Source organism: Ischnura elegans, chromosome 5, assembly GCF_921293095.1.
Source record: "Ischnura elegans chromosome 5, ioIscEleg1.1, whole genome shotgun sequence".
Lineage (NCBI taxonomy): Eukaryota > Metazoa > Arthropoda > Insecta > Odonata > Coenagrionidae > Ischnura > Ischnura elegans.
The window spans coordinates 118,512,769-118,526,542 of record NC_060250.1 but is presented as its reverse complement, the minus strand read 5'-3'; the positions used below and the strand labels follow the sequence as shown (position 1 = coordinate 118,526,542).

The 13,774-nt window shown below is 37.6% G+C and overlaps 1 protein-coding gene across 1 annotated transcript; it reads left to right on the top strand.

The window, feature by feature from the left end:
• Positions 1–5,094: 5,094 nt before the first annotated feature.
• Positions 5,095–12,476, top strand: LOC124159471 (peritrophin-1-like). The gene is made up of 6 exons (XM_046535296.1): positions 5,095–5,180; positions 8,759–8,785; positions 8,891–8,923; positions 9,043–9,065; positions 9,167–9,396; positions 12,403–12,476. The coding sequence occupies exons 1-5, from the start codon at positions 5,156–5,158 to the stop codon at positions 9,359–9,361; spliced, it is 303 nt and encodes a 100-aa protein (XP_046391252.1). The 5' UTR covers positions 5,095–5,155; the 3' UTR covers positions 9,362–9,396; positions 12,403–12,476.
• The last annotated feature ends 1,298 nt before the right edge of the window (positions 12,477–13,774 follow it).

The window sequence follows — 13,774 nt, the reverse complement described above, 5'->3', positions numbered from 1 at the left end:
AGTACGCACAATTAAGTCACAATCACCCATACAGATATGCCATTTAATGGCGTACTAACCATTTATGGACACTTGAGGCTTATTCTTTCATCTATGAAACGATCTCACATAGAAATGATGACTGGTTTTTTTCAATTGCTATTTCAAGATAGACGAAAATTAATAACTAGTGGAAACTGATAAGCGTGTATCAATAATGGAGTGCCATTTGATCCCAAAGCTATTAAGATAAAGCAATTGATGGTAAAATTAAATCATTGGAACAACTTCACTGCATCATTTAACTAATAGGTGACTCCTCACCTCGAAGCACATGAATTAACAGTGGATGGAACGCCATATCTCTCACAAATAGATCATATACCCTATTTATAACGATAAAAAAATGAGATAAGTAAGGTAAGTACGAAAACTGCAATTAAATGTAATACACTGTGAAAATAATCTCCGCAATAACTTATTAAGGAGAAAAAACACAAAATATAGTCATTTAAATTAACCCGTAGGGCTAAAAATTGTGTAATCCTACGTTTTGACTGAGAATATATGACTAAAGTTGAGATATGCACGAAAAATCTCTAGTAAGAATGTTTGAAAAAAGTTCAGTTTAAATCCATCCAGTTTATAGGTGACTGAAACGCAAAATAATGGCAATGTGACAGATGAAATTCATTTCAAGTAAACAACGGAAAGCATCATTTTTAAGAGCACAAGCATTGGAGCTGAAGTTTATCATGTGGAGCAAATCTATGCGTATATGATTTAAGAGGATGTCTGATTGTCTGTCTACTATGTGTTTCCATACGGTTGCGTGGATTGCGACCAAAGTTAGTGCATATGTGCGTCTCATACTCTCAAACCCCCTAGTGCTACTTCTGGTTTTGTCCGACGGGACCTTTGCGTCTTTTACTCATTACTGTTTGCTACGTCACGTCATAAAACTTTTGCTGTTGGACATGCTGGCGGGTGGGCACACACATTGATACGATCAAAGAGACAACAAAAATCATACGTGATCATAGGCGGATCTAGAGGGAGGGCACGGGGGCACGCCCCCCAGACGCTTAAAAATAGACAAGATTTTTAATACGATTATCATTAAGTTCGTTTTCTCATTATTTCATTGCCTAAATCGAAAGATTATCGCTCCTGGAGTGCGCATTTCATGCTATGAGATTTTTAAATGACGATATCTATTTTTCGCGATTAAATGAAAGGTGAAAAATTTCAAGCGCGCGAAAACGCAACAGCTAAGTATGAATGCTGGGAAAACCCCGTGTGACGTCATTCTGGTTCCCGCTGTCGCCGTGTGAGGTGACTTTGGGGCGAGAATATGTGCGCTGCTGCGATGCAGGCTGCTAGCAGGTGGCGCTTGGATTAAATAAGGATTATTAATACCCTATCAAACTAAGGAAACTTTCCGACCATAGGCAGTTTTAATAGGTGATTATTAAGGCATGTTTCCTTGAGCTCTGTGCCTCATGCATGCATTGGTTATCTCACACGATGTAAAACTCCTATCTAGTCGTATAGAAACTAGGTCCCTGTGACGTCACGTGGAGTGGCATCGCATGGGCGCCAATCTGGCCTTTTTCAAATGAGGATAAAATTGGCCATTGCCATTCGTCTGAACCGGTATTTATAAAACCAAATAATTTGTATATTATGAATACACTAATGGTGGGCAACGAATCGCAATCAATGCCTTTCGTTTTCTTTGATGAAAGAAACTACCCTATTGCTGATGCCTGGTTTCGCTAGTCAGTGGGCCCTTTCCGATTTAGAGCGCTAAGGTGTTCTACCCCGTCCCATCCCTTCCAACCCTTTCCCTACCCCAGAGGCGTCGTCGGGCTCCAATCGCGGCTGCTCCTCTTTCCTTGCTTCTTCCCTTCCAACCCCCTCCCCGGGTGATCGGGCGAATCAACACAAATGCTGGGCCCCGGCTCCGGTGCGTTGCATCCTCTCAGGGCTCCCCTGAGCCCTTTTTCTTGTACTTTCCTTCCCGAGCAACGACAGGTGGCCTGCTAGTATACTATCAATTCCACTATTCCTCTTATATTTACATGGTTTAGTTTTAAGGTAACATATTCAGGCTATAGGAGTATTACCAACATTTGAGGTGTATGAATGGATATATTTCGTTACTTTTTCTTTTCCTATAAATAGACTGAAGGACTATCAGAATAGTAAAAAAACAGGAAAGCAGTAGGATTGCTTCTAATTTTGAAAATGGCTGGAAAGCAATGAGCGCATTCACCTCACTGAGTGTTCAGCTTAGATCAGTGAGCAATGTAGCGGTAAAACTCCATGGTACAGTGTTACGTGACGTCACGGCGATGGCCAGCCACCGGTTTCAGTGAGCGGAGGAAAATTGCGATCGCTACTGATCACCAGGGAACATGAGAGAGGAAAATAAATTAGAGTCACGCAACAGCATTATGCATTTTTGTTAAAAATTCTTATAATTTAAACAAACCATAAATCGGCAAAAACAATATTTGTGCTAAATTTGATGCTCTGGTTATTTACTTTTAAATATATTCCGAGAACAGGCAAGTATCTATGTCCCTACCTTCAATATCGATTTGAAGTATCTTACAAGTTGTCAATCAAAGTATTAAATGTAACGTAATAAAGAGCATCAAATAAAGGCAGGTGGTGAAAGCGCTGGGCATAAATTGAGGCCACGCTCAACCTCAGCGTCATCCTCAAAGCAATGGCGGTTGCCGGAGTAACGCAGATGAACTACGAGATTTATTTTTAAACATCACCTGCATTTTTTCAGAGACTAACTCTGAAATTTTCTTTACTTATAAAAGCTTTAGTCTTTAGAATTCATAAAATGTTTAACAGAAATCACAAAAACCACAATTTTGCATTTGAAATAGGTTCTCTTTAAGCGGAATCAACGCATAGGACTATGATTAGTCCACAGAACAAATAGCCTGCAGTCACGACTGTGAATTCCATTTTCCAGGCCACGCTCCATAACTGTTTAAGCTCTCTTTATTCCCTCATAAAAATTCTAGATTAAATGATCTATAATTACGTAAGTGGAAGGATTCATGGTCGCTAACCCATAGGCAGGCATGAAAAAATTTCACTCAAAGTCTCAACTTTGGAATCTAGTAAATCTGTTAATTAATCTTTGATCTTAAAAAAGTCTTTTAATTAGCTGGAGTAAAACTTAAGAAATAATTATTGGATAACACCTATTCCGAGGGCTATTAAATATTCTATTTTTGAAAGGAATTCGATGGGGATGGCTTGAAGGTGTTGGTATATTGGCACTGAGTTGACGGAGAATGACCCTATTGTATGGGCATGCGGATATGCCGTGGCCGGTGCACTTGCACCCAATACGCATTGATTTCAGATTAATTAGTTTCAAAATAACTGAATATTGATAGCATCTAAACTCGAAGCATACGAGGAGTGAAAAAGATATTCTTACATTCAGCATAAGGCAATTGCTGTGTTACACGATTTCTTAAAGATATTTTCCGAAATGATGTGATTTATTGGAATGAATGCGCACGTATATGTACCCTAATAATACTAACAATAATTAATAATATAAAAAATGTTCGTATAAAAAATTTCATCACACTCTCGGGAACCAATAATTAAAAACTTCATTCATTTATCTTTAGCTTAAAATATACATTGCCTGGTATGAAAGAAAATGTTTTTGAAAATGTGAACAACTGAAACCAGGTCATTATTTTTGGGATGCCCTACTTTTTAGGCTCATTGTCAGAAGGTAAATAGCCCATAAGATTATAAATCAACGATAAATACGAAGCTAAGACACGACTCAAGGCTTTTGGGAGAGTGCTTTCAAGACATTCTCCTCCCAAGAGACGCAATGATTTAAGTGAATCGGACCTTTTTAACGAGAGAAGAAATTTTGCAGTTTTATAAACTTATGAAAAAAAATGTGTTACATTTTTGATTTTGCTACTGGCAGGAAAATAACATTGAAGGTTTAGCCGAAAAAATAAAGAAAAAGGTTTGATCAGTTTCCCAAAACCCTTGATTATTAAATGGAATGTCTCCAACACAACCATCATTATTGAGAAATATCGGCAAAGCAGAATTGGAATATTTAGTTAATATTGAGCCCTTTCATGTATTATGTATTTCTTAAATATGGCCACGGAGGAGAACTGGTCCGTTAAAAGCGGCATGCAGAAATTTTGAAAACTTTTCTTTTTTAAACACTTGTAAATGATTGGCCCCAAACCAATATGATGTAGGACGTTGGTAGAATAAAGTAAATGAATGTAAATTTGGTATAATATAACCTGGGCTCGTCGCCAAAAATTGTATCTACTATGCTTACCGCATTTCAATAAAAATTCTCTCTCTGTATCAATATTTCCTTCGTTCAAAATAAACTTTTGCTAGAATCTAAGCTAGGATAATTTTGGGCGTAATATAGCGTGTAACGGTTGTTTTCTCTATTTGAATAAATTACAATGGACATAATAAAAACTACTGCGAATAAATTTTACCTTTTCCTCTGCATATTTTTAAGTTCGCTCTAAAATTGACGGATCGGATTCTTTGGTTCAACTTATATTTTGGCGATAAAAGGGATGAATTTTTTTCCGGTAATATTTAGTTTCACACTTTGCAAATGAGTCTATTTATTGTCATTAGGTACGCTGGACAACGATGTGCCTATCCAGGATTGAAACTTCAGCTCACCCTGAGGTAATGGCCATGATCTCACATGGACATCGAAAATATTGGCATCGCATTAAAGATTTTTGCGAGTAAAATTATCGTGAGGGGAGTAAAGGCATTTTTTCCATGGGAAAATCCACCGATCAAAATCTTTTATCATACTTTCGGGAATTAATCTTCGTCCGGCCAGGATTAGTATTATCGAGGACAAACACGATTTTAGAATTAAGATTAGAATTTTTTATGCTCAGGCGCGGCTGAAAAAAAATCGACGGTAGCCATTTGACATTCCTATCGTTGACGCATGGAGCCGATTAAAATCCGGAGAAGTGAGGGGAAAAAATCAATTTTCGGTGTAACAGTGGATGGCGACACACTTGGCAACAGAAAGCATCTTGATATAAATACCACGCCTCAAGGGTAAAGCCGTTTGTGGTTAACTTTGTGTGGAAAACGAATCAACATGAAGGTGGCGCTCTTTTCTCTCGGTGAGTATATCAGCGTCAAACTGTATACGTGGTGAATGTTTCTACTGATTTTATACGTTAATTAAGTTCCACAGTTTTTCAAACAGTCACGTCAACATCTACAAATTTCCCGCAATCCCCCAATACAGACGTGTGGTCAAAGGACTAGAAACACAAGCCGTTATCTGCGAGTATATGTACTGTAACAATTGAGGGAAGGGAAGCAAATGGGCATATGTGATTTTTATATCTAAACAAATTTAGGTTTGAGGTTAATTTTAAAAAAGGTGAACGACTGAAATCAAGTCATTATTTTTGGGATGGCCTACATCTTGGGCTCATTGTCAGAAGGAAAAGAGCTCATGAGATTGTAACTCAACGATAAATACGAAGCTAAGACACGACATAAGCCCTTTGGGAGACTTCATTCAAGACATTCTCCTCTCAAGAGACGCAATGATTTAAGAGAATCGGACCTTTTAAACTAGAGGAGAAATTTTGCCGTTTTATAAACTTATGAAAAAAAACATGTGCTACATTTTTGATACTGCTACTAACCGGAAAAAAACTTCACGGAAGAAATGGAAAGGAAAGCACTAGGATGGTATGGACATATGGTTAGGATGGAGGAGGATAGGAAGCCAAGAGAGGTGATGGAAGCAAGACCGGAGGGAAGGCAAGGAAGAGGACGGCGAAGGCTGGAGTGGGAAGGCTATGTGGAGAGACTGGCAGCCCAGCGCGGGCTGAGTGTAAACGATATGAAGCGGCTCGCTCAGAATAGGAGGGAGTTTAAAAAGTGGCTGGTGGAACCCGACGCCTAACAGAAAAAGGGGATGAGAGAAAGAAGAAGAAAGTTAGGTGCAGAAATTGAAGGTGAAGGAAAGGTGAAGGTGAAGAAAACAAACGAGATAGACTAGAAATTCAGTAGTACATTTAATTTTCCACTAGATGTCAGAACATAACATATCACTCATATCCCTTAGCTACCACGTTTTTGCATACTTCTTCTATCAATTTCTGTATCCTACTCTCTTAAGAGATTCAATCACTTGTGCCCCTTGGCTTCTAACCCCCTCAATTGAAGCCTGCGTTAGTATGGTAATTTGACTGCGGCCTGATTTATGAGTGCTTGATTTCTCGGGGGAAAAGGAATTCCCATACCCATCCGTGCAGCAAAATATTTTCTCTCTCTCATAATTTATCATTTCCGTCGGACCTGGAAATATAGTGCAATTCTAAGGTGATTGTCATAGTTTTTATGATAAAGGGTTCTGTAAATAACCATTTCTAACCCAGAGCTGCTTCTGGGAGAAATCAAATTCATGTGACTATTATTACTGCTATTAAAATAATAATTATTATTTTGTTTGGTAACCGTTGTGTACGTATATGTGGCGTACTGGCGATTAATCACCCGCATCAAAACACCCAAGATGAGGTTCGCACGACAATATGTTGACGCAGATGAAGATAATTGCGTAGCATACAGTCAGGTGTTATGCATGTTTTTTTGGTGCCATACTTTTAGGCTTTCGCAAAGGGTATCACCGGATAATGTTTGCTTTGCTACAGCTATGGGAATGTCTAAGTCCTCTTTAGTGTATGAGAAAAAAAGAGCTATCGCCGCGTGATATTATGTTTTCAATTGCTGGCAATACTGAGTGGCAGTCGGGGTAGTTTCTGAACACAACGGGCACCAACGACCTTCGTTAGTACCGAAACTCTCGTCGAAGTATCAGCTTCTGTGAAATACCTCGACAAAAAAACCCGCCAAGTGCGCGCTGCCATACGATTAGCTGTCGTAGCAAGGAATATTTGAATTTATATGAATTACAATTGGGGGAAATATAGGGGTCTGTTGCAAAGTGTCTTATCTCAAAATTTTCTTTAAAGTAAAATCCGTTTTTTTGCTAGTGCAATTTTGCTATTACTTACCAAAAAATTAATTCTGAACGTCCCTTTTTAATTTCCGAGGTCCGTAGTAAGCCCCAGGAAGAGTTTCAAGCAGTTCACGCAACCAGTAATTATTTAATCGCTCAAGATCTAGACAGTGATCGTGAGATAATGTATAGCTTAATTCAGAGCACTGGTATTTTATTTGAAAAGATGTTGAAAAAACGCGAGTATCCGCGTCCCACCTATATATACCAATTTGAAAATCTGGTCACAGCCCTTGACACTCACCCATTGCTGATTTATCGGGGCTTATCTCTTTCATCCACACCAGTCAAAGGAATTTAAAAATATAAAACTAACTGAGAATGGAAAGGATGAAATGCATGAAATTTTGGTGAAGGAAAACATAGGGGGCAGATTAAAAATGATAAAATAAGGAAAGAAATGAATGAGCTGGTGACCTTGCTGAGTAGCAAAAGGCTTAAGCGTGGTGGTGTTTGCTAAAAAGAGGAAAATTATGGGTTTACCGTGGTCTGAGAGTCAGAATAAAAAAATAACCGTGCAATAATCTTCTACGAGGCTCCTGACGGAATGCAAATGACGGATATGCCAAGATATACAGGGAATGACCACGCTTTCTCCTCCAATTTCCATTGAGCTAAACAAACTCTTTTCCCTGATAAGTTGTTTATTTCGAGTACTAGTATGAAGAGAGATAATAATATCGAAAATGTAGCTGAGAATCGAATATTAAAATATTTGGTTTATAATAAAATTAATTATTAATAATCAAAATAGTCCTAATTAGAGCCATTCCTTTATTAGAGATTTTCATCATGGTTTCTATCATAGTGATGAAGGTTATTTATGCCATATTATAGTTCAGGCCGCGATGGAAAACTATACTCGCTTCCGTATGCTTCACCGAAATTTGGTCCAATATCTTCCTGAAATATACGGCCAGAGTAGGTGATTTAAAAACAAGCAGATAAGGTTTAAACTGAATTCAGGCATGGCTAGACTAAACATGAATTACCTATTTGAAGTACCTACCCGAATTCAGGAGGTCAATGCATTTATTTGGGATGGAAAATTTAGAATTTTCCATTGTATCTCGCTCACAGAGAAACGAAACTAACTTAAAGAATAGGAATGTAGACTGTTAACTTCAAGATAATGATAACCACAATGAAAATATGCTACTATTATATTATTCAATTTTTAAAAATTCAAGATGCCCTTGTTCATCAACAACGTGAAAGTAATATTTGAGAAAATTATCACAGTTTTAGTGATAATCTCTTCAAAGTAAAGTCATCGGCTTGAGGAGGAATAACTCTAGATAATTCTCATTGAAAAATAGCATTAATTGAGGTCATAAAAATGTAACATAAATATATTGCGAACAATTTTATAAGCTCCCGAATCCAAGCTTATGCAGATGTGTCAATTAATTTTAAATTTGATTGCTCTTAAAATTTTGCAACAAGTAATAAATTACTCTTACACACGTAACAAGCGGAAAAAATAGTAATTTTAATATACTGGTTATTAAAATGAAAATTTTGTTTCTTAAGATGCTAAACAAATTTACATAACTTATTGATGTATGAATCAGAATTTCACGATTCATTTATTCAACATGTATTTCGAAGATGTTGATTGTAACTAGTGCTTTTATTACGTATCTTTTTTTGTTTCAGTGTTTGCCCTAGGCTGCATCGCAGTCGGTAAGTTTTAAAACTGGTTCTAGTTATCTTAGAAACAGAATGAAATAAATATACTTTGGCGTTGCTAAGAATATATACTCACTGAGGGCGTACTTTTTCTTGCAGTCTTTGGACAAGATACGACGAAAAATCCACCTCGTAAGTAAACTTGATTGAATGTGTCAATGATGTGATAAGTATCAGTTTTGAATTTCATTTAAGCCATTTTGCACTTAAAGTTCATCACACTAATAAATCTTTTCCTTGAACCACTTCAGCCACACCATCACCATGGTTTCAGGTGAGTTGCATTTTGAAATTTAACTGACTGCATGGACAGAATACTTGAAACCTCGAGAACATGGAATAAAATAAATGTTTATTCATCTATCTCTCTGACAGTGCCCTGGAGAAGGATATTTCCCCAACCCATACGACTGCTCCAAGTACTTCGTGTGCCAGAGGAGACCAAATGACGACACGCTGGTCGCTTGGGGACAGCACTGCCCCGGTGGATTGTGGTACAACCCAGCGAAGGGCCTTTGCGACTTTAAGTCGAACGTGGACTGTCAAGCTCAGTCCACACCCAGCCCATAAGTTCAACGGGGTATTCACACATCTAACACAAAAAGGTATGGCACAAAAGGAATTTGGTATCGTAATCCCTTCATCTAATGAGATGAAAAGCAAATGTGCGAGTAAATGTTTGCGTGAAGTCATCTCAATATTTCGACCGGTTTTATTAGTTGTATATAACCAACGATTCAACAGAACGACTCGTCACTCTCAATCAGGGTGAATGAATAAGTGTGACTGAACAAAAACCGTTGAGATGTAATTACGAGGGTACAAATTATTTGGTTTGTTTTAGAAATCCCAGTTTAGACGAATGGCAATGGTCAATTTTATCCTCATTTGAAAAAGGCCAGATTGGCGCCCATGCGATGCCAATCCACGTGGACCTACAGGTAGTTTCCATACGAGTAGATAGGAGTTATACATCGTCTGAGATTACCAATGCATGCATGAGGCACAGAGCTATGGGAAACGTCTCTTAATTAATCACCTATTAAAACTGCCTATGGTCGGAAAGTTTCCTTCGTTTGATAAGGTATTAATAATCCTAATTTAAGCCAAGCGCTACCTGCTAGCATCCTACGTCGTATCAGCGCTCAAGCCTCGCTCCAAGGTCACCTCACTAGGCGGCAGTGGCGGAACGGCGTCACACGGGGTTTTCCCAGCATTCATACTTAGCTGTCGCGTTATCGCGCGCTTGAAAACTTTCACTTTTCATTTAATCGCGGAAATTAGACATCGCCATTTAAAAATATAAAAGCGTGAGATGCGCACTCCAGGAGTAATAATCTTCCTGTTTAGGCAATAAAAAAATATTAGGAAACCACCTTATTAAGTAATGATTAGGTATGTGCGAATACTCGAATTGTCGAGTCCAGTAGTTGGTACTCCACTAGAGCGTTTCGAGTAGTATATCGAGTGTATGTAATCGTTATTACTATTGTGCAAATGCCTTTACTCAGGGCTCTTGCAAGCCGTTTGGATACATATATTAATTAAATTTTGGACATATTACTAGGGGTTAATTTATTCAGACTCTGCTAAAACTATTTAGAACACATAATATCCATTCATCTGCTAATGCTGGCACAAGTATCATCAACGTTCCTCATTATTTTTTTTCTTTCTACATCAGGATAAGCGTTCAGAATAGAATGTGTGCTAGGAGATTGAAAAAAAGATAATATCCAGGAGCATGCATTGCTGTATTGCCTGATCCAGAAATTACCATACTCGACTCGACTCGCGAATAGTATTCAACTCGACTTGAGATAAAAAAAGTACTACTCGCACATCCCTAGCAATGATACACGTTTTATCCAGAAACAGGGGTTAATTTTTTCAGCGTTCAAACGCACCATGTTATTTCTCAATATTTTAGCTACACAACACAATCAAGATATAATACTCCCGGGGCGAAATGAAAAAGTTGATGATTTGATTTTCGGCAAGGTTTTTCGATTTCAGCCCAATGTGCGTTGTACTGCATGCAGGACATGCACCGCGTGCGTAGGCAACGTTGTCGCCGGCACTGCAGATGGCTGACTCAGACCGATGAATATGGTGGTCATCAGAAACCACCTTTCTGCACTTCATAGACCAGAAGAAGAAAGCTGCAATGGCGGCGAAACTAGACTATACTGATGGACACACGTGCACACGCAGTGCATTCCCCGTTAACCTCTCAACTGGACACTATTTATCATCTTTCAAAACTAAAATACTTTTTTAATATATATTTTTGTCATACAACTGAACAAAAAAATCATAACAATCTTAACACAACTCTCTTTGCACAAAACTTTTATGGATTTTACAATATAACAATAGGTTTGTATGATCTTAGGTTTTCCCGGCGTATCAGTTGCAGAAAAGTTTCTTGGGTTTTCCAAGAGACATGGACGACATCAACCGGTGGAAAACTCGAGAAACGTTTCTGTAACAATAGGGTTAATTGTTCAATTCGATTGCATAGAAATTATCCAAATGTATAAAGGGGGTCTGTTTGTCTGTCCGCTATGCGTTTCCATACGGCTGCACGATTTGCGACCAAAGTTGTAACATAGGTGCGTCTCATGCTTCCTTACCCCGTATTACTACCTTCACTTGCGTCCGACACGTCCTGTGCATCGTTTTTTCATTTACGTTTGTTACGCCATATCACACAACTTCTGCGGTAGGACATACTGCCAGGTAAGCACACCTCTTGACATATTCAAAAAGAAAACATAAAAATCCTATTTAATCATGAAATCCAAGCTCCAAGTTTCCCACTCACCTGAGCACTAACCTTTCTGAGCAACGCCAGGTGGCCTGCTAGTAATTTATAAATGTTAGCAATATTTTTCCTCCGGAACCAAACGGATCGTCAGGAGGTGCTAACTTGAAAAGGTATAGGTATAAGTAAAGGAATACGCATTAAGATAACACATAACCATAACAAATATATGATACTCAAGCATTACAATCTGTATCAATTTCATTAGTTTATACTTGATTTTGTAGCAGGAGCTTTGTACATTTTCTTTTTAGTTCCAAAATTGTAGTTTTGTTTGGCGTTTTACAAATTATATAAGTGAGTGATTTTGGTATGGCTACTCGTACTATTTTGCCTCCGCAGTTGGTGTACGTTTTTGGAATGTGGTACATTTCTGTGTGCCTCAAATTTATTGCATGAGTAATATCTTTTTTTACCATGTATTTTTATTATAATTATGTTCGGTTATTAGTAAATGATCAAAAAATGTTTATGGGTGGTAAACATATAATAAAAGATTAATATCTGCGAAGATGTATCTCCGCATTGTATTCTTAATTGTATTTACATCTATATATTCTTTTTCACCATTCCATTCTGATAAATTATCAGATATTATTTCAAATTACATTAAGTACATTACATTTCATTCGAAAGTATTCCGAAATCACTTTATCCATTGAATAGAGCGCATTTTCTCCCTAATCATAGTTTCTGGTTACCTTTCACATTTGTTAATAAAGTTTTATTCTATGGTTTACCAAATGAAAGCAAATAATTCTAACACCAGCCTATTTATTTCCAGGAGAGCGACAGCACCTGTGACACCATGGAATAATTCTGCTTATGAATTCTAAAATAAAGTCAACCTCCACAAAATGGCTTTTTATTTATACTCCATGATTCTATTTCGTCCATTTTACCTAAATACGTTGGCTCTAAAACGAAGGGAAGCTAACTGCTCATATTGCATATGGCCCCTTCGAGTATATTCATTGAACTCACTAAATCTCTTTGGGGTACATGGTTTCAGATCAAAATCAGATAGATTCAAAGTTTCATTCGTATTATTTCCTTGGTACAAATTCAGTTATCAGGATATATTTTTTTAGGGGGAGGAATGGTTTAGCAATTGAATTATCAATTCTTTTAGATCTTGAGCTATACTCATGACAATAATTTCGTAAAATTTTCAAGCATAAACTTCCTAAACAACTGATTTGACAGGTATTATGAAGCCACGTGCCAGTTTAAGGTATTCCGTTTTTCAAAGAAGAGTTCATTTGGTGGGGTCCACTTAAAACTCTGCTCAGTATGGGGATTTGAATTCCTTGATTCCTTCCTCCGCCTAACCTCACTTGCCTTTTTCGGAACCTTTCATATTCTGTCTGCAAAAAGGAGGTCTAATTTTACTGAACGGAATTGAAATTGGATTAAGCTTTGGCACTTTTACTGGAGATTAATGAGCATAACCTCAGCCAGGGTGACTCACTGAGATGAGAGTTCCATTTTCTTCAACCTTACATTCACGTACTCAGCGGTGGATTGTTGGATAGCAGCGGCCGTTGGATAATATTTATAGAGTCGGATCAGCATCGGATGAGTAATCCTTTCAGCGTTCCTGAAATGAGAATTTTTGACTACTTTTGTAACATGAAAAGATAGAAGAGGCTTTAAATATAATTGGATATAACCAATTATCTATGCATAAGTAGCTCAGTTAGAGTATTTCCGTAGGAAGAGTAGTGGTAAGGTGTTTGGTTTTAACAGTTTATATTTAAACTGTTCAGAGAAGAAACTAAATCGAAAATGAAATTGACCACTTGTTCATTATTTTGAGTTTAAATGATGCGAAACGCGAAGTTTTTGTATGCATTTAATATCTCACATTCAATATTTCTGTAAATTTACAGTGGTGCAACTAGTGACGCAGCGAGGGGGAGTTTTTGGGTTTTAACCCCTCCCCACCCCCACAAGAGCTTGAAGAAATTTTTAAGTTTAATTCATTTTACTTAATTGGATTGATATCGCTAATAGAATAGTGTAAGGATTAATGAAATATGCCTCAAAATGTCGTAGAACTCACCATTTTGAACCATTTATCTTAAAATTCCGCAATTTATAAATTTCGAACATACCGCTTACCCTGGTGGGTATTCCATACCCTCACACATCCC

Excerpts from the sequence above, each read along its gene's own strand:
- LOC124159471 (XM_046535296.1), top strand. The coding sequence starts at position 5,156 with ATGAAGGTGGCGCTCTTTTCTCTCG. Across the intron at positions 8,924-9,042 it reads TACGACGAAAAATCCACCTC|CCACACCATCACCATGGTTT; the intron begins GTAAGTAAACTT and ends GAACCACTTCAG. Across the intron at positions 9,066-9,166 it reads CACCATCACCATGGTTTCAG|TGCCCTGGAGAAGGATATTT; the intron begins GTGAGTTGCATT and ends TCTCTCTGACAG.